The sequence below is a fragment of the Haemorhous mexicanus genome, chromosome 7 (genome assembly GCF_027477595.1).
Source record: "Haemorhous mexicanus isolate bHaeMex1 chromosome 7, bHaeMex1.pri, whole genome shotgun sequence".
In the NCBI taxonomy this organism is placed as follows: Eukaryota; Metazoa; Chordata; class Aves; order Passeriformes; family Fringillidae; genus Haemorhous; species Haemorhous mexicanus.
In genome coordinates this window covers 23330199-23351938 of record NC_082347.1, presented here as the reverse complement: position 1 = coordinate 23351938, position 21740 = coordinate 23330199, and the positions used below count along the sequence as shown (strand labels likewise).

The window sequence follows — 21740 nt, the reverse complement described above, 5'->3', positions numbered from 1 at the left end:
AAGGTAGCTTACCTGATACAAGTTGAATCACTGAACAACCTAGATATAAACTCCCCAAGAATGACAACTCAGAACATTTTGAAAATGCTTGCTGAAAACCCGCTAATTTATCCTGCCACAGGAACTCAGTTCAGGATCAAAGCTTTCTACAAAAAGTACCACATCTCCTCTGGAAGCAGCAATTACTCTGCTGCGCTGTTAGAGAAGGAAACTGTGGCCAAAACCATTACTGACTTGCAAAATTTACTCCTACCACTACTTAACAGCAAGATTCAAAGTAATTCAATCCTAGTGTGGAGTTTCTGCCAATGATTGCTGGATCTCAAATCCTCATAATCTGTTCAATGCACTCACAGTTTTTCAAAATACAAAAAGCCTGCTAAGTCATTGAAACCAACCAAGCATACACTGCCAAAGCAAGGAAAAAGCCAGCAACCATGTCAGCTAATATCAAACAGTGTACATGCTCCATGATTCTGCAGTTACTTAAAATCACTGCAATCTTCCTTTTGAGAGGAGATGGGCTTTGCCATTCTCTTGTTTATGTAGACAAAATCCATACTGCTCTCCTCACCAAGAGCGGAAGAGAAGACAAGGGACTGAAGGAGTCAGTGTGTCCTATCTCAGATTTGAAGTTCAGAAAAACTATCTCTTGCTTCAGCCAAACTGATGGAAAAACTATTATCAAAATGGGTCTTTGATTTAGAAGCAAACTCCATTAGAAGTGCCAGTCTGAAATCTGGCAGAAATGCACCAACCAATTTGTTTTTTTTCCATTGCTGCTATGGGGAAAATACATGAATAAATGTATCTCTGAAGTGTCAGGATGCAAACAGCAATATGCCTGATTTTGCTCTGTGGCAAGAAGGCACATCACTGAAAACCACACACACAGGTTTAGCAACTACATACATACTGAGTCAGTATGAGTCATAATTATGGATTATGAAGTGGGGCACTCATTATTCCTAATCACTAAAGACCTTCCATGTTCCTTTCCATTTGCCTTCTTTCAATCAAAGTGGCCATGCATAGCAATTACAGTGCATGGAGAGGATCCCTGCTTTGACTCTTCAGTCCTCTGAAGATGGCTCCTCCTTCACTCCTTCCTCCAGACTCTTAAATATTTGTTCAGTTATCCTATTCCACTACTGTCTCCAAGCCTTACAGGAATTTTGGACAACAGAAAGTAATCAATTTATTTTGAATCCGGACAAAGATAAGAACTCAGCCTTCTTCAAATCCAGAAGTCCCTGATTCTATGTCATCACCAAAAGACACGCTTACTTGATTAACTCAGACCTCAGACTGCTCCAGATTCCAGTCTCTCAACTAGATGGGATGCAGCTGGCAATAGCTGGTGCATCTGAAGGCTTAGTCTAGTCTAGTTGCTTCTGCTATGTAAATCTCTGTCAAACTGTTTCATGGCAGACATTCTTCTGCTTGTGTTATCTATTGGTAGTCTCAAGGTCTGGTGTGCCTGAGGATGATCAAATACTGCATCTTTACTGTTGTAATCTGTGGAAGAAGAGGGACTCTAAAGCAAACCCTCTGTTTGGAATTTCTTTGTCTTTTAAAAAATTCACCTGTCTTGGCCTTTTTACTCCAATGCTTTCAGTCTTGAATTATCTTGTTTCCCTTCCCTATATGTGTGACAATTCTGTTCTGCTCACTGTGGGTCTTGCACTGGTTCTGAGAGCAATACTGTGAGATCCTTTGGGAGTTCTGACCCTTTACAGGAATTGCTGTCAACTACTCCTTAGTACACAGCATGGTCTGCCACACACTGTCTATTAAACACTTTGGGGAAAAACTGGTGGATGCTGTAACACACAAATAAATTAGAGCACTAAAGCTTACACTAACCACAGCACTTTAAATTTATTCTCATGGTACACCCCAAAGGAAGAGTCTTCAGAGCTTGCCAAATGTGGGGGCTAACAGCTGATCTTATTACCAGAGTCCACACCCCAACTGACAATTCAAAGCAATTGTTTTTCTAACCCCTTTATGCTTATGCTGTGCATCTACATAGCTCCTACACTTTGGAAGTACATCTCACAAAACAGTCCCCCCTGGCACTGCATAAACCCTGTAACTGAATAGTCAATTTCTGAAATGTATGAACTTGCTTGGGATCACAGGGAGATCTAAGTTTCTTCAGATCAAATAGGTGAATAAACAATTCTACATCAAGGCATTCTGCTCAGCACAAACTGACACTTGTGATTAAAAGAAAATTTGCATGTTTGAACCTGTCCTGTGGAAGTCCAACTTCCCTACACATTTCCCATTACTTCCTCCAGAAAAATCTGGGCAGGGGCTGATAGATACCTACAGATACAATAACTAAAATAAGCAAATATTGCTGCTTAACAGAGGAAGAGAGCTCCAGTGTAGTAGAAGTCATGCTTTTTCCCCCTCTTTGCAAACTTACCTCACTGCTGAGAGCTGTAAACTTGCAGAGAGAAATTATGAGATTGTCAAACACATCACTAAGGCCATAATGAGCAGAAATCATTGCACATTTCCTGGGAAAAAAAGAAAACAGAAAATAATGTACTTAGTCAGCCCAGACAAGTCTATCTACAGGACAGCAAATGTGAGACCCTCTCTGTCGAAATTTTAGACCTTCCTCTCCACCCATTCATAATGAATGCTTATGTATAGAGATCTAGTATTATTGCTTAAATAAGCTCAATCCTTATCCATAGATAGTGATATTTGTCTATGCTGATGCAAGAATCAATTTAAAGTGAGTCTATGCAGACAGACCACTGGCACCTGAGCATTTACATCCAACCTCCTGTCCTAACATAAGAGAGTTGCTGAAATTGGTGGTAGTGTTGAAGTCCAGTTTCCAAGATATCATGGCTACAGCAGCGTATTGACAAAGCATTAAAACGATGCTTAAAGCGTCCTTTGGTCTGATCTAAGCATGACCAAAGATCAATCCAATAGAGTTGCTCACAGATGGTAAGTTTTTGAGTACTGGTCATCTTGGAAGGGAAAAAAAAAATCCCACATCCCATTCAGCCACAGCTATGGGATCATACACATGAAAGGTTTTGTTCCTACATGGAGATGTTGTCAGCATCCCTGTGCCAGCTGAGTGACTTTTCCCCTCTCACTTCTAAACAGCCCAGCTGTGTCAGTAGGTCCTTTAAATGTAATCAGGTTGGGGTTTAAAAATATGTACCCTGGGCACTTTAATTTATTACAACACAGCAGTCAAGCTAAACAGTGACTGGCAAGCCAGAGAGGCCAAGATGGGATGAACTGACACAAATGACAGAACACTAGAGGACTGTAGGTCATAAAAAAGTGCTTTTCAATTGCTAGGAAAAGCAACATTTGATATTCACTGTGATGTCTCTCCAGCAGATACACAGGAGCCAATGGTCCCACTTTTACTCTTCTGGGCCTTTATGAAGGTAAGAGTCACCTGAAACCAGAGATAGCCTTCTGAATTATTGTTTCCTCTAAGCTCTTGTCAAAAACATAAGAAAGTGCTGCAATGGTGGGCCCCCATGTCATGGTGAAGAGGTCATGGTCATAGCTTCCAGGAGGCACGTGGAGAAATATTCCCTCATCAGTGGCACCACGATGCAGCAGGACATTCCAGATATAGTTTTCCTTCACCAGACCCGTCTGTTCTTCTGGCATCACTATCTCATCATTTCTACAAGGGAGGAAAGCAGAAAGATTGAATTTTTCATTCTGAGCCAAACCTAACATTTACACAGTGTCTTTCATTACGTAGTCCCAGAGCTAAGCAATACCTATTCTGGAATGATTTTGCCAGCTCCTGAAACATTCTGTTTTCCTAGGCCTCCCTGCTTCGCCTGCCCTTCTTAGATACCCTGAATATAAAGTCTAGTGGTTCTCAGAATCACACAGCAGCAACTGTGCAAGGTCAGCATTGAAGAAGCAGGTATCTACTGCTACAAGTGCAAAACACACCACATACTGCCATTAAATGATGGGAAATTCTGGACAGCAAAGCTTCAACTGGCAAAGCTTCAAACTCCATCCACCTCTCACCCTGTTAGAGTGCTCTCTTTGTATCATTATTCCCAGTTAAAATGAAATAGTTGCATTGCTGCAGTCACCAGTAGGCAAGACTATCTCTGCATAAGAATAATGGAAATATTCATATTATGCCAAAATCAAATATTAGAAAGTAGTATACAATTAAAAATAAAACAAGAAACTAAAAGTAGGATGGGGGATTTATAACCAGGGTACCACAGCTCTTTACTCTAACTAGGATGAAGCTATACAGCAATAAAACAATTATGATTAATGCCAAATACTGCTTGCAATCCTAGACTAAAAAACATAAAGTCTAAATATATACTCTCGAGACTTGGTTATCAATGCACAAGAGAAAATCCTCTGCAAATGACCAACTCAGTGAACAAGAGCCTCAAAGCCACTAAGAATAGCAGATTACAGCCAATCTGAAGAGTTCTTTCTGCAACAATCAAAAATAACATACTTCAATTGCCAAAGAGGCAATTTTCACGTGCTAACAACAACTATAAAACTGCTCCTGATTTATGCATAAGAAATAAGCTTTTCTCAGCTTGAGGTGCTGGCATATTTTGACAAGAGCTCTTATTACTGGGATAATATAGGGAAGTAAGTTTGCAGTAAACAGTGCATTATTTCTAAAATTTCATATATGATTGAAATTACCAGAAGCAAGTGAATGAGTTTACTCGGAAAGTTTCAGGAAATGAAAATGTGGTCAAAAGTGAAATGCTAAGACCCTGAAGAGATCACACATTACTTCATACAGATGGCAGGGTTATTTTTTCCCCCTAATAATACAAATAAATAGTTCCTCAATCTCAACTATGATACCGAGGCAATCTATCTGAGATGGAGCAATACTGAAATGATACATCACTTATTCCAATCATAGAACATACTGGAAAAGCTGAAATATCTGGTGAAGGGGGGGATAAAGGGAAATACACTCGGATAGAGGCACTGGGTAACAAACATATGTGCATATGTTCAGTGTAATATTCAGAACATTAAGAACATCCTCAGGGGAGAGAGGCCAATCAAAATTAGAGGTCTGCTTGAAAGGTAGAGCTATGTCTTGAAGAACTTCCAGATATTCAGTAGAGGCATCACCCCACCTTCCTGGAGAAGGCTCAAAAGGAAGGGTCAGCCCAGTCACACTGCCCTGCTTCGAGCACCAGCTACTGCCAGCCACTGCAGATGGAAATCAGCTGAGACTCAGTCACATCCTGTCTCCTCAGAGATGTAATCCTCTCAGCTTCAAATTGGCTGGGCCTGGATTTATCAATTTACTGATTTCTGAGCTATTATTAAAGCTTCCCACCCAAAGCTAGCTTGTGCACTAAAGCTGAGCCCTCAGTTCAAATACTGCTCTGTGTGCCAAGAGCTTCAGGGGTAGCAGAAGAGGCTGGTGCAGACAGCAGCCTCATATGAAGAGCTCAAAAGCAGAATATGTTAAACAGAGACATGGACACATTGTGTCAGGGCACAAATGCTGCCCTGGGGATGAGATTATCTCTTGACCCACATAAGTATGTTCCAAAAAACCTCTAAAGGCCTTGTCTAGAAAACAGAGCCTTCTTACATACAGCATTTCACATGTGCTGGCCTTGCTTAGCCATTATTTCCCATATTCACAGAAGTAACATATTTTTTAAATGTATTTTAAGGTCTGGATTAAACTACCATGGCAAAAATCCAAGATACAAATCCATGTGTATTTGCTATGACAGGCTTGTTTACCACAACCCCACTCAGAGCTGGAATTTGGTCTGAGGCAAACAGGCACATGACTGGTGAGTCTCTCTCCACACTCTCCAGGTATCTCACTGACCCAACAACTCTGCTTTGCTCTCTGAATACATGGAGAGGGGCAGGTTGAGTCTTACTTGATGGCATGATACATGTCTTCCAGGATGTCCTGTTCAAAGTCTTTGCCTCCATTCACACCTTTCAGGTTCTTCCGAAACTCCTGAAAAAGTTATACCAGTATTAATTCCTGGTATCTCCAACTTTAACTCTTTGGCTAGGATCAGTACTCCACTTGTCTTTCACAGGGCCAGAAGGAGATTTTCCTGCATTCTTCAACATGCAGACTCAAAATTCAAAGGTAAATGCTATTCTTAGTGGAAGGAGTGTGCAGCACCTCCTGTCTATGCTCACAAGGAAAGAGCAGAGACACAACACGTGCTTAGCTAAGGCTGGACATCAGAATGGCAGGCCTGTACCACTGCAGTGGCACTCACATGACTTGAGCTCTGTAGAAGCTCACAGCGGAAGAACAATCTTCTCTATGTTACTATGTCTGAGGATACAGACTGCTCACAGAAACACAAGCCTCTTGAAGAATTTGCTAAGTTTTCTGGGAAGCTCCAATTTCTTCAGGCTGTCTCTTGCCTACAGTTGCTCTCTCGTACTCAGCTGTGGTGCTGCACTCCAGCTTACTATGTACATGAGTGAAGAAGGCCAAAGAGAAGAGACAATGCCACTGAGATAAAAAGAGGTACTATGCTATTTTCAAAATCAGAGAAGACAGATGCCTGCACTGGCAACACCCACCTCCAGAGTCATTGGGACATTCTGCTTGCGGACATTGTGGTTGTGCTGATCAGTGTTCAGCATAATAACTGCATAGGCCAGGGCAAAGCAGGCATCACTATTAGCAAATGGAGACCCATTTGATTTCTGAAAGGCAAATATATGCACAAATTAATCCTACAGAAACAGAGATATCAGTGACTAAAACAGCCATTTTCCTAACCACAGTACTGAATCATCTCTGGGACAAACAAAAATCCCAGGTTCTGGCTCCAGCTTCTAATAAGCAGCCCAGGAATCTATTTACCACTGCCAGCTCCTACAAAACAACAGCTGCTGCTTGCAGAGCAGTTACATAGGCCATTTGATCTGACATGTCCACCGTGGCAAGCAGATGGACATGAATGCAGATTTGAGCTTTCTGTCACCAAGTACGCACCCTCCAATGTTCTGTGAAGGCTTCTAACAGTCTCTGAATTACAGGTGCCTCTCCTGGTAATCTAAAGGCCTCAAGATAAAGTCGTAAAGCTTCATCCAGCCTTAAACCTTGGAAGCTGAAAGTCCTGCAAAAACAATGAAATGCAATGAGAAGCTGAAACAGGGTGGGAAAGGTAGAATAAACTTAATAACTACAATCTTGTTTGCTTAGACAGTAGAGAGGAGGGTGAGGAGAGAAGAAAAGAAATATACCATGAACAGCCAAAAACAATAAAGGAGAGTCAACAATCTTACAAGTGATTATGTATGCAATTGTCTCTCCAGTCTTCACAGAGACTGGCCCAACTGAAAGGCACTTGAATATCATACATATTTAAGGTGTTACCATATGCGAGAGACGCACAGAATTAAGGCATGGCAGTACAGAGGGAAACAAGTGATAGAAATCCAATGCCTCCAGGAACTACTATTCTACTGCTTTTTTTATTACTAAACTCTTAACTTTCACTGTTTCCTGACTGAAGAGATTCAGAAGCATACTCACCCAACAAAGCTTTCCAGCAAGTCTATGTTCTTACGGTCACTCACAAATTCCCCAATCATCTTTTTGTCCAGGCGAGGATTTTCCCGTAACCACCTGGCCACTTCATTGTTGTCAATGGGGGTAGCAAGAAGGTTTTTCTCCTGCAGAAACTGTATCCCTTTCTTTGGTTTTTGGTTGAACTGCTCTGTGCCGGTTATCAGGAGCTGCAGGAGACATTCTGATAATTACAGCTTGAAGAGCATTTCTTATTTTAGATTGTTCTTGGCATTTGAACCAAAAACAAAACAGAAGAAAGGTCAGCCTCAGCATGAGCAAGTTTACTGTACGGTGTAATCCAGGAAAAAGGCTAAGGAAGGACAGAAAACCTGCATTCATCACAAGATTTTACCATCAAATAGTACTGGACAGAGTAAGCAAGAGTTGCCATCTCTGAAAAGCTTTAACATCTAATCAAGCAATAAGCTCTGCTACTTCAAATGCCTCTCCGGCTCTCATGTGTAAACACAGCAGATAAACCCCAGACACGTGGCAAGATCAGCCCTACCCAGTTACAACAGCAGCACTGCTCTATTGTCCTCTTCAGTCCCTTTGGCTCCAGGTTCTCATAACTACCTCACCATTAGGAGACAGGCAGCAAGAATCCTCAGCACTTATTCAACTTGTAGAAGAGATGGTTCCAGGAACATCTGGTATTTCAGCCTGACAAGGTTATTTGTAGGCTGTGAAGAGCTGATACATATTTGGTTCTGAAAGGAAGTCACCTAATCTGCCCTCCTAGGAAACTAGACTGTGCCATAGTCACAGTGTAATAAAACAACTAAGAAAGGGTTAACTGTATGTTCTTGGTGGTGTTCAGAAAAACCAAAAGCACAAACAACAGTATGAACTTTACTAAGGAACCAGAATAAATGTCAGTTCCCTGTTAGCTCCTATCATGATCAGACTGCTAGCAATGACCTAGTGAACTAAATTCGTGACCATCATGAATTACTATCTCCCCTGGGTTTCTCAGTACCTCAGAAGCCATCAACCCTCTGGTCTCTGCTACCCCTGCCTGTGTGAGCATCCTCAAAACTGCAATGAAACACAGACCCTGAAATAGCATGGAGTGCACAAAGACCCACTGAGGCCATAATGAAAGAATAACCATGCACTGCCCTGGTCTAACAGGCCTGAAGGGGCTGTATAACACTGTATATTCAGCTGTAAATCCTGAAACCCAAGACCAAGGATATTCCATGGACTGGATGAGTCCACAGACTTCCTAAAACCACTTGAAAGGAGACTGGACTGCTGGCAGTTTGCAGTGCGTTTACAATCGTGTCAGTCTTGTGCTTCTGAGCTTCTGGTCACCACCTTTGGAAACATCAAAGAAAGCTTTCTGTTTGATACACAATTTATTTTCTGCTTTTATTTCGCATTTTTATCCCTTCCAACTGTGGTAATGTACTTCAGAGGTTAAAGGAGGTAGAACATGCTGGTGCCAGGTCAGCATCAACATAACTAAAGCTGAGTGTTTGGTGCGCCCTATGCATGTGCTTAGGAAGAAACCACTAGGAGATTCAGAGTCAGAGAACAATCTTCCCTAGGCAAACTTGGAGATTTATGAACATCTTCCTGTCCCCTACTCTTGATTTCTTCTAAACCTGTTTCCCAGCAGAGCAAAGCCAGAGTATTACCAAAGGTTTTCAGTTAGAACAGAGGAAGCACTATGCAAGCTCTCTTCTCAACAATGGACTTTCACAGAGTCCATCGAGCAAAGTTGCTATGAAAGCAAGATTTAAGGTAAAATTCAGTGGTTCATTTGAATACTGTGCTGATAACCACTTATCCCCACTGTCCTTGTGGCTGGGGAAGCCAGTTACCATTACCCCACTGCAGCACTGTGCTGCAGGTAAAGAAAAAGATTTCCAAGTATTGCAGTAAACTTCCTAGAGAGAAACCAATGCTTTAAATGACACTCAGATCCAGAGACTGCCAGAGTGGATCACAAAGCACAGATTACTATGGCAGCAGAAGAAAAAGATGTATTGTATTTTCTTCTATTTCTGATTAAGTAAGTTTAAACAAATATGCCCATCAATCCCTTATAAAAATGTAAAATAAAACCAACTATGCTAGACAGAGAAGCCAGAAGCCTTTTAGTCAGATACAAATAAAAAACCCTTTCTCCTTTACCACCAGTGAATACTTCAAATACATTAATTTCTTTTCTATTATATCATCTTCTTATCCACAACTAGTATGGACACTCATATTTCATCCAGAACATGCATTATTTTCATATTCAAATTTAGTAATCTCTCACACCTGAAATGAACCTACCTCATGCATATGTTGTGCAAAGAGAACAAAATATGTACAAAGAACATATGTGAATGAAAAAAATCTCAAGAAATGCACAACAAAAAAACCTGAACAGTCATATGCAACCCCTGGGGACTTAGAAGATATTCATTCACTGTCTCTGAAGGTGAAAGAGCAGGCCAGTACCAGGTATTGACACAGGACAGCAGATAAATACAAAGCCACTAGCATGGAGTACCTTTATCAACATGAGGCCTAGCCCAGACCCACTCAGGGAATGGAAAAGTTGTACAAAGTTTAGACTATAACTTGGACTAATGAGGTTCAAGAAAACAGATTCTGAAAACAAAGAATGGCATTACCACAATCAGAACAATCTTTCTGGTCATCCTTATGACCAAGCAAACATAGCAATTACCAAATCCGAACAGCAGACCAGTTAATTTCTACTACAGGCCTCTTGGCACACTCCCCATTTACATCTCTGATAAGAGTAGTGAAGATGCCCTTTTTGATCAAAGTATCTGATTATCTCCATATAATAAAAACTACGTCCAGAGACTTTCCCACCCAGAAATGAGATGGACCTAGCTTACAAACTGTGTCACAAAATTTCCCCAATACCTCCTGCAAGCTTCAGCACAACTAAACCAGAACAGGTAATAATCACTGCTGTCTCTAGAGTGTAGCAGGATTTTCAGTGGCTGACTCTTTAATTCTGATCAGCAGAACTCAAAATTTCTGAGGTATGACCAGTCAAGCAAAGCCCATGTGGGATGGGAAATGAGAACACTCAAAGTATAGTGTAGTATATTTCAAACCATACCTTCTTTTTGTTCTTAATCTGCATAAGCTCCTGAGGACTTGGAAGGATACAAGAAAATCGAGTAGGTATCCTGGGGATACTCTTCTCAGCTAGAATGACAAAGCATCATTACAGTCAAATCTATCCCCAGAGTAGCCCCCTGAGCACAAGAGTGTCCCATAATAACTTTCAGTCATGGAGTCTTTGCTGCAATATGCTGCCCTGCAAATGGCAGTCACACTTCAATTTAATTACTACAGTCCTCCCACCCACATTTTCTTCAGCATAATTGCATAGTAGCTTCTTGCCCCAGACAATTTCACACAGCCACAAGATTTAATTTTCTGGCTATTTTGGCTACCTACATTATTGATTCCCCGGAGAGCTCCTAACTTCCTTCAAAACTGCAATGAATTCACATATTTTTGACCCAAAGTGACCCATTAGATCTAATGCCTCTCAGAAGACATGCAACACCTACTAGGCATAAACAGCACACATATAATAAACCTCCTTATACCTGCTTCCAATTTTGAGCACAATATCTACAATGGTCCACACTACAGCAGGACCTGTCAGCAAATGTCAGGACATTCTTAGAATATAGACACCCAGGGTACTGCCAAGGCTATTACCTGCTTCACCTCCTCCTTCCAACTCCATGCAGCTCTCCTTCATCTGGTCAGCCATAAGGCACCCACTGGTGGGAGGACATGCCCCAGCTGGCTCTGAGGCTGCACTGGAAGATTTTCCCTCACTGAATACCCTCTCAATATCTGCAGAAGTTAAAACAAACAAACAAACTAGCAAACAAACACCACAAAAAAAATCCCAAACCAAACATCCATACAGAAACAAACCCATAAGCCAAGATAAAAAGCTATCAACAGAGAAATAACAAACTGATTGCTCTAAATTGAACATGTGCTTATTCTAAGGAAGGAACCTTCTCATAACCATGACTTTGCACTATCCTCAGTATTTTGTCTACATGAATTACATGGCATACCCTCATTCTGTTGTGACTGCCAGTCTTGACATGGCCTTTATATAAAGCTTCATGAGAGACAAATTTTAATATCTGCAAATTTTACAAAGAGCAAGGTTATTAACATCAGTGTGTAGTTATAAAACGTGTGACAGGAAGACTGAAAACAGGTATTTAAGGAGTTTACTATGTCACCAACCAAAATGAGATCTCCAAGTTTAACACAAGACTAAGCTTAATATTAAAGTATCAAAGAAAGGGTTCTTACTATTGCTTGCTTCTTTAGTACTGTTGATGGTTTCTGGGCTGGGTTTGACAACTTCCTTCTCTTGTTGATGTATGCTACTCAGCACTTTGGCCTGGCAATGTGCCTCAGTGCTATCTATCACTGTCAGCAATGCTTCCAGAGACAGCAGATGGACAGTATACAGCTGTCCAGAAACTGGAAAGGCATTCTGGGAAATAACATGTAAGTATTAGTCAACTTTCACATCTCTCTCACCATAACAGGGCAAATAAGTTTTCCCCCACAGCTTGGGGAGGGTATAAAACTAGAACAGAACACCCTAAGCTTTCTAGCTTGTATATAATAGTTTATTTGCTCCAATATTATCAAAGCCTCATGACTATTCTTTTTCTCTTCTGCTTCCCAATGTTTAACACCCTTCCTCATCTCTCCAGCACACTCACCCCGGACCTCTTGAGTGCTCCCAGTGTTCAGTCCTGCCCTGAGTCACGGCTGCCCCTCCCCGCCCTGCCCCTACCCCGGTTTAGCACCTTGGAGAGCAGCTTGGTGAGCTCCTCGAAGAGGTTGGCACAGTAGTAGTCGCAGTCATAGTTAATGTACAGCTCAGTCACAAAACTGGGAATCCTCCACAGCTGAACAATGGCTTCCAAAGCCATCTCCTTCATTTCATAGGGCATCTTTGGGTTTTCCACAGCGATTATCTCCATCAGCTTCTTGATATACATCTGGCAGAAACACAGGGCAGCTCAGTTTAGGGAAAGAAAAAAAAGCAGGAGACAGTGAATAGCTTTGAGGACTGCAGAGGGAGATTTAAGCTTCACCTTCCCCCATAACATTCCTTCTTTAATGATGGCTCATTCTGAAGGAGGCTGTAAAAAGGTTTCAAACAATTCTACTGGATCTACAGTTCTAAAAAAACAGTCTGAAGGCAGGCAGCATAGTACACCAGTCTCCAAGACATTTGATTTTCCAACAGAAAAAGGCCTACACAGCCTACTCATAACACTGAGTCATTTATACAAACATAATTTGACACTTAGACTCTATTTAACTGTCCAGATATATGCATTTAACTGAAGGCAAATAAACTATTACGAGGCACCCAATGATACTCAAAAAACTCACCTCCAGCTGGAACTTCAGATGTTCTCTCATGCTCTCAAAGAGAAGAAAGCACACCCTGAGGGAGGCTGCATACAGATTGAGCCGTTCAACACTCAGTAGCTGAACAAGAAACAAAAAACCCTTTAAGAATCACAAAGACAAGTCATTATGTGCTATAAGTAGTAGTACTAGGCTGCTGTAGGTATCACCAGCAACCAACCAAAGCTCCACACACTGCCCTCCATAGCAAAGATATTTTAAAAAACAATCCCTTGTTCAACCTCCTGGTCCCACTTTTTCTAGTGAGGATGAATATACTTAATTCTCATCTGTGTGTGGTAACACTTTAATTACTACAACTTGGTTCTTTTGCCAAGTCCACAGAGATTCTTAGTGGTGAAGGAGCTTGGGAGAGGACCTGCCTCTGAGATGACCCCAGTGCAATTAATAGCTTGGTATTCCCCAAAGGTTCTGCCTACTACTAAGCTGGTAACTTGCATCCATAATTACCTCAAAACCAATTACATCAAAACACAGTGTTATCCCACACTAACAGTTCAATCAAATCACACTCATCCTTCCCGGCCCTGGTCTGCAGAAAACAGCATGACAACCTCTCTGGCTTTGCAAATGTGCCATTTGGTGCAATTCAGAACTCTCACAGCAGTGCAGGAGAGAGCTTATTTGCAGACCTGCCAAACCTCATAACACTAAATTTCAATACACTCTCTGATGGAGATTGTATCTGACTCCCCAGTGCCATGTTCCATGTGAGCACAAGCCAGACTCACTTGAAATAGGTGCCGGCACAACTCCTCCTTCACGAGTCCCAGGAGGGCCTGGCAGTTTGCGATAGGCGCTGACTCCAGGGCCACAGTCAGCAGCTGCAGCCCCATGTGGATCATCACCTCCGAGTTGTGGCGGTCATGAGGGTTGGTGAGCGAGATGAGGAAGCGGAACAGTTCTCTGATACATGGCAACCCATATGGGACTAGAGCTGCTCCTGAGAAAAAAAGAGAGATTAGCAATCTAAATTCGCTTTTTGCTGGTGCCTAGCAAGTGTTAAAAATTTAATTGTTACAGACCCACTAAGGAACAGGAACTTCTCAGCCTCTTAGCAGGAAGTGAAATAAAACAGTGGAAATGAAGCAGGACTTCAGCAGCATTGCCCACCTCTCACCTTCTTTTTGGGAAGACTGAGTAAAACGTACTCCCCGGGGATTTACATAGTCCATGTCATGAACTGAGGCAGAGTCAGAATGTTCTGCTACAGATGTGCACTCCTCTAGGACCTCAGGGATAGACTCGACAGAAGCTGACTGGACCTTCTCCTCCCTCAGATTTTCATTCTTCATTGAAATGTCATTTGAGAATGAAAGAAGCAAAAGAAGAGTTAAGCACTAGACAAGTGAAAAAAAAGTCTCATTTGTTTGCAGTTAATCTGTAACTATTATAACAACACAGGTCACTAATGCAAGAGTACCATAAAAACAAACTTTAGGAGAAAAGAGAGCCTCTACATAAGCTGCAACCCTCTTTACCCTTCCACTTACATCAAGTTCTTATCTGCTTTATATAACTCTGGGCTGTGAGATTAAGAAATTTACCTCAAAAATACTCCTATAAACCTATCAGTTCTTACTCCCTCTGAGGCGAAAAGTTTTGCTCATTTTTTTAAAATGCTACACAACTTCAGCACACTACTTCTGTTTAAGCCTTCCCAGCATTTTTACCATTCAAAATATCTGCAGCTCTGAAAGGTCCCCTGTGTCTCTATGATCCTCTCAATAGCATTACTGTTGTGGGGAGAAGTGATCATGCTGCGAGTTGGAACTTTTCTTTGCAAATTATATTCAGGTACCTGGAGTTCAGGATGATTTTGATTTTCAGTGACTTTGGCCTCATTTGAAGGTGTTCCTGCAGTAAGTCCCAGAGAAGTGACTTGGTCTAAATCTGTCAGGTCTTCCTTGGATGTTGTCTGTGAGGACAACTCCAACCCACTGTCTGTAACAGGGCTGACTGCTGAGGAAACATTTTCTGAGCTCCCAGAGGAGCTGGGAGAAGGACCATCTATGAAGGCAACTCCGCTTGCTGATGAGAAGCAGAAGCAAAATTATTAGTATTGCTCTGTCCCTCAACCACAAATTCATACATTAAACACAGCAACAACAAATTCTCTCATTACTACTTCACACTACAAATAATCTCAGCATACTAGTGAGAGAACATAGATAAACTAAGATCTCTCTTGCTAGGTATTAATGAATTAAAGAGATGAACACTGGAGACACTAGCAGTTCTCCGAATTTAACACAGTAGTTGGAGTCCAACTGACTCAGCAAATTAGTAAACTTAGATAAAGTGTGCAGAGGATTTACATAAGAAGGAACCTGAAAAGTCTCAAAGGTGTACTTTACTCCTTAATACAATGACACAACCACTTGAAATACTTGCATCAAGAATTAATCATCCCTTCAGAGTGAAAATTTTGACTTGATTCTAAAACAGGACTGATATCTTTAATTCTTCCTAAACAAATGAAGCTGCATTACTATTCAAATGGATCTGAAGTATGAACAGTGAAGAATTTCTACCAAATTCTGTCTCTAAATATGAGACAGTGCTCCAAGAATCTAAGTGTTCCTTACAGAATCACAGTATCAATTAGGTTAGAAAAGACCTCTGAGATCATCGAGTCTAACCTATGACCCACCACCACCATGTCAGCTAGACCACAGCACTGAGTGCCGCATCCAGTCTCTCCTCAAACGCCTGTAGGGACTGTGACTGCATCACCTCCCTGGGCAATCCATTTCAATGTTTAATCACCCCTTCTGTGAAGAAATTCTTCCTAATATCCAAGCTAAGACTCCCCAGGCGCAGCTTAAGACTATGCCCCCTTGTCCTGTCACTAGTTGTCCTTGTCTCTCCTCTTGTCAGTGTTCCTGTTCTCAGTCTCTTTTATCTGCTGCATCCTTCAACTCCTCTGCACCACATGGCTGACCATAACCTCAGCCACTTTTCCAGGTGTCCTTTCCCTTTTGTCCAAGCTACCCCTATGAGGCATGCTGAAGGTACAGAAATGCTGCTAAGTTATCTGCAGGGCCGTGCCTTTCTCATCAATATGTATTCCATTTCCTGAAAACTCTTTCTCCTGGACCTGAAAAGCTATGATATGTTTTATTGCTACAGCCACTGAGAACTAATATGAAAAGAATCAATGCAAAATAATATATTAGGAGAAATTAAATAAAGATAGATTCATAAAAGCTGTAGCATGGATGCTGTCTGGTCTCTTGAAACAGAACTCACAACTCACCTGTAGTGTTTGTAGCATTGCCTGCTGATGGCTCTGTCCCAGGAGAGACCTTAGTTATGTGCCGAGGAGGCCTAGGTGATCTCTTCTGCTTTTTCCATTTTGATGATTCACTCATTCCTCCAGCTCTCATTTTCAACTGAAAACCAATAATCATTAATATCAGCGTTGCAAAACCACATAGCATAATGGATTACACAAGCCAACTCAAAGGCTACCTCAAAAACTTTAAAGTCAAGCAGTAGCACTTAAATATATCACACAAATTAATCAGCACCTCAAAATCATGCAAACTACCCCTTGGCTCCCCACATATTAGCCAACACTCCACACCTAAATCAAGGGACAATTAACTCAGTGACTCTGCTATAATATATACTTAACTTATATAATATATACTTATACTTCAATTATCACAACACTCCCTATTCCCTATTAATACCTCCCAACTTAAAATTAGGAAAAAGAATTCTCTTAGACCTACACATCTCAACTCTCTCTGCTTTTACCAAAGCTCCTAGACTTCCAAAGGGCATCAATTAAAGTATCTAAGTAAGCATTAGTAAGTTTGACATTAAGCTAACATGTCACCATCCATATATCAAGCTGGAAATGCAGCATGACCATGCTGCAGCTCTGCCACTGACCTCTTGCCTCAATTCACTCTTCATCTTTGTAGCAATGCCAAGCTCGCTATTAACAAGTATTTCTAACACTTCACTTGCTACTGGTGCATGTTACATTGCAAATACTACCTTAGCAATTTAGAAACAAACCTCATTCTCCCTTCACCTGCCTTCTGTCATTACTTCTCTTCTAAACCTAACCTTAACTCTTTGTTGACCAAGATTCTTCTAGTTTGTACACAGAACTTTGATTGGGAAAAGAAGAACAAAAACAGGAGCAGGGCAGATTGTCTGGCACTTGCTGCACAGCACTGCTATTTCAGGCATGCAGAAATGCTCCAGAACTCCAGAAAAACAGTATGATATTTAGTCACATGGCTAATGGCCCTGGCCAGCATGAAAACCAGTTCCTTACAACATAAGTTCCTCCAAGTGCAGGACTGCATGTACTCTTGCATTTGGTAGCTGCAGGCAGCTTTTCTGGTCCTTCTACCTCCTCAGTCTGAGTGCAAATTAACCACTGAACAGGTATCTTGCATACTGTGGAAACCATTCAGCAAGTTTCAGTACCAGGTCCTATTCAGTATTCTTCTTTGTAAATTTATCACAGTCAAATTTTAATTTGGGCTAAAATATTCCTTAGTTCTTATATCTCTAGCATCACATTTAGCTTATGTAGAAGACAGCTATATTCTTTAGTCTCTTTCTGCAACTTAACTCCTTCCAGTTACTACTACTCTTAAATGCCAATAAATCTTCTAGGTTCCACTACTGATTTTCCTTCTCTTTCCATTTTCCAGGTAGAATTCTAACTCCCTGTATATGGCCTCAGCCTGTATTTCTTCCCATTTAAACAAAGCTTCTGAAAATGTTATATACTACTGCAGTAAACCATTTGTGTAACTTTTCTTCACACCACAAGTTGCATTTATCTGATGACTAATCCCCAGGTTTTAGCTGTGCTACAGTTTCCTTGACTGTGCTGATTAATAGATTCAGAATTACTTTGCTCCTTGTTATTACTTTCAAATATTGCAGCAAGAATCTTCTAAATCACAGCTTCTGGTAAATACTTCCATGACAAGCACACAGCTAAAACCAAAACTCTGCAGATGTCAAAATGTTTTACAAGGCTTATGAATCACAAACGTTTCATGTCAAAATTATCAGCTTTCTCACCTTTCCTATTTATTCCTGCTTCATAGGGCTATATAAAATGTGTTATTTTTGATTCTTGCCAATTTCTAAAATCTGAGCCTTAAGTACTAGCAATAGCTGCATTTGTTAAAGGCTTAAGCTACAAATTAGATCAGATAGTTTTACCTACCAGCTATTATAGAAACAGCTGTATATTTTTCCTCCTTTTTCAGTAACTTATACAGTAAGATCTGAAGATTTATGCTTCATTGTACCAAACTACTTTCATTAGGAAGGAAATCTGGAAGCATTATGTGTTAAACCAAAAGAAGTCCATTTCACACAATATAAAAACAGACATTGCTTCTAGTTACTAAATCCAGGTATCATTATTTGCCAGGTTAAAAGTTACTGCAGCAGGATGCAAAATTGAATCAGCAAAGTGGAGCTGAGATACTGATACAGGCCAAGCATGTACCACTCCTTTCGCCCTCAGTCAGGCTCCTCAGAAACACCAAATGTTTGAAACATTCTATCAGACAATGCAACCTGACAACTTAATTATTGCTTCTAATCTCCCCTTTCATACAACACCAAATACCACCTCAATTCAACACTAGCCCTTTCAAAAAAAGCATTTTTCCTCAGACACAAAATCTACCCTCTGTGATTGTTCTGTGTTTCATTTTAACTTCCAAGATTGCATCTCAAGGGCCGTAAGATACAGGCCCACCTGTAATCATTTCCATGAAGCTGTGCCATCCTTCAGAGACTGAGTTACAACAGCTTCACATGCATGGGACACATTGTAGTCAGGCAAGCAAGAAGACTTACTTCATTTTTAAAGATTCCAAAACATTTAATCAGACTATAAATCATTTAGACCAGAATCTAAGTTTATTTGACCTTTTAAGATGGGTTTTTTTGTTGTCTTTTTTTTTTGGGGGGGGGGGGATTTTGGTTGGTGTGGGTTTTTGTGCATTTCATTTTTTGTGGTTTTTGTTTTGGTTTTTTAGGGTTTTTTGGGGGGGCATGGGAGGAAGCTCTTTTGTTTGGTTTTTTTTGCAGGGAGTGGAAGGATAGGTGGGGTGAGATGAGATTACTCAGTAGGTCTTTTTCATCTCATACCATCCAATCTCTACATTCTACAAAAACAGGTATCTTTTTATTAGAATTACCTAGTAGGAGTACTTCCCATATAATTTTGCCCTCCCTCCTTTTTATTCTGCTATCTCCTTTTGCTTCAATGCAGCAAACTATTGCACAGCTTTAAAAATTTGCAGAAGCAAACAGAAAAGCTTAATAAAACATTTCACCAGTGTCAAGAGGCTAAATGATGTTTTAACAAACAAACACTGAGTTTGGGAATTCTAAAACAATACCTGTATCAAAGGACAGCAAAGTAACGTCATTCCTTCAGGTTTTTCTTTGAATTAAAAGGTAACAATCTCACATCTCTTTGCTTTTAATGTTAGTATAAAAAATGTAAAAAACACTTGTACAGTTTGCCTTTAACTAAAGGAACTATTTCTAAATCTTGTTTTTACATTCAATTCCAAGGCATTTCCCAGTTTCTCTAGAAAACTTCATTGTATGTTAACACACTGATAATTTTAAACCTAACTTTGCCATTTTGATTAAATGCAGCAGTTAAATGGCATTTAACAGACCATTAACATATCCTGAATCTTATACATTATCTAAAACTCTCATTCCCTCTTCCATGCTCAGTGATATAAGAGTTTCATTAGTTTTCTAATAATCAACATCTTTGAGATACATGAAGCTTGTATTTTTGACAGTAAACACCATTTGATGTTGGTATTTTAAAAATATGCTTTAAAATGAGAAAGGGAGCTCAGAGGTACTGTCCATTCATCTTGGAATTCTGCACAGATTACATTTATCTGAGCTACCTTTGCATAAAGAAATGTCCACAAAATTATAGAAGCAAAATTTACAAGACTCCAAATGCTTCCTTTGATAGACGAGGTTTTACAAATAAAACCCTAGCTAAGGTCTAGGAAGGTGAAGAAAAATGTAATACTACAAGATTCTTTTTAAAGGGTCCATGAGATCTCATTTTTCTACAAGCCACCTTACCTGTACTCGTTTGTTTTTCCATAAGATACTGTAAGCCTCAAGAGAAAAGGGCAGGGGCCAATGATTAGTAATTAAAGTGATTACACTAAAACATGAGCTCATTCTAATGCAGCATGGAGCTGGTCAGCACACCAAGTAGCGTTCAAGACACAAAAGCATGCAGAGAGAACGCAGTCCACGATCCGAATCCTGGAGACACCAAGGCAATCCAGTCATCGCATTTTCGTACCTGCCTGTACTGCAACAACTAACGGAGGTTATTTGGTGAAATGCATTTATGCATCTTAGGCAACTACGAACAAAACCCACCCCAAAAATCTGGGAAAATTCAGATTTATGTTCCTCCTCACTCCCACAGCAGAACCCAATATTTACCTAGAATGTTTTCTACTGCAAAGGGAAACATTTCTTGGTCTTTTTTTTTCTGTGTAACTCTGCATAAATCTGCAAGTCTTGAGCCACTGCCTTTCAAACTATCCTCTTCATACAACTATTTTGACTTAGACACAAGACAAAAGAGTGCCATTTCTAAATGCTCTGTTCAGCTCTGTCTGGGCTAAGTAACACTAATAGCAGGCAAAAATTAAAGCTACATTAAGTTCATGAATCAACATGGAAAACTGAGAACTGTCCTAAGTTAGTTTTTCAGGGTTACTATGATTGATCTAAATCAAATAATCTGCATGCCCACAGTAATTCTTTAGAAGTATTTTTCTAGCGGAATTAGCAGGGACTAACACATTTTATTAATCAGTTTGGCTCCACTGATCCCCCATTAGCATATGCTGTGCTAGGACACATTCAGTAGAAACATGAACAAAAGATGTTGAAAATACACAGCAGTCTCCCTCAAAAAAAAAAAAAAAAAAAAAAAAAATCAGAAAGCATTGAACTCTGTGGCCCTGTACCAAGTAACAAAGCTCAGAGATTCACCTTGACTAAAAAAAATTTAAGGCATGCTGGGTCGAAAGACTCCTCAGGTATATGGAGGAGCCATGTCTATAATTAAGATCAACACGCAAGACACACAACACTTCAGAGACAAATCTACACTTCTTATGTATCCTTTTTTTGGGTTTTCACTGTCAAGTCTTACCCATGCCCTCCCACTCCCTTTCTCCAGAGGATGCTGTGATGGTGTCTTAGGTGGCACTCACCAAAACAGTGAATGCTGCAGTAAAACAAGGGACTCTCCCTCCCAAGCCTGCCCCAGCTGCAGCCACAACACTGCAAAGCAACCATGGCATGCACTGTCTCCAAAAGCCATGCTGTGTCAAATGAGTGGAGGGAGATTTGCTGCACACAACATAACTATCTCTCAGGTGGTGTTTACAAGAGAACGAAGAGGGGAGTAAGGTAAGAAGGGAGAAGGGAGAGAGCAACCTTCAGGTTCTTAAAGATCAATACCCTCTCTAACTGGTTCAGGGCTTTGGGCTGTTCCCCACTACTTAGCTCCAGTTTGTTGAGGAGACCTGAAGAAATCTGTGAAAGATAGGCAAATGCATGGTTTAAACAAAGCAAAATAAACCCAAAGAGAAGAATAACCTGGCAG

The 21740-nt window shown here is 40.6% G+C and overlaps 1 protein-coding gene across 5 annotated transcripts in view; it reads right to left on the bottom strand.

Annotated features, from left to right (window-relative positions):
• The window catches only part of GBF1 (golgi brefeldin A resistant guanine nucleotide exchange factor 1), a 102143-nt gene that overhangs the window by 11685 nt on the left and 68718 nt on the right, over positions 1 to 21740 (bottom strand). For 3 of the 5 annotated variants that reach the window (XM_059851447.1, XM_059851448.1, XM_059851450.1), the window contains 16 exons: positions 20189 to 20224; positions 16326 to 16461; positions 14868 to 15097; positions 14187 to 14355; positions 13798 to 14009; positions 13028 to 13126; positions 12433 to 12627; positions 11924 to 12110; positions 11303 to 11443; positions 10689 to 10777; positions 7556 to 7758; positions 7013 to 7136; positions 6595 to 6720; positions 5925 to 6007; positions 3446 to 3682; positions 2438 to 2531 (listed from right to left, as the gene is read on the bottom strand). In XM_059851447.1, the coding sequence (XP_059707430.1) occupies positions 2438 to 2531; positions 3446 to 3682; positions 5925 to 6007; positions 6595 to 6720; positions 7013 to 7136; positions 7556 to 7758; positions 10689 to 10777; positions 11303 to 11443; positions 11924 to 12110; positions 12433 to 12627; positions 13028 to 13126; positions 13798 to 14009; positions 14187 to 14355; positions 14868 to 15097; positions 16326 to 16461; positions 20189 to 20224 (2361 nt within the window). The remainder of the gene's footprint in view (positions 1 to 2437; positions 2532 to 3445; positions 3683 to 5924; positions 6008 to 6594; positions 6721 to 7012; positions 7137 to 7555; positions 7759 to 10688; positions 10778 to 11302; positions 11444 to 11923; positions 12111 to 12432; positions 12628 to 13027; positions 13127 to 13797; positions 14010 to 14186; positions 14356 to 14867; positions 15098 to 16325; positions 16462 to 20188; positions 20225 to 21740) is intronic. The other 2 variants (XM_059851449.1, XM_059851451.1) reach the window with 1 other exon arrangement.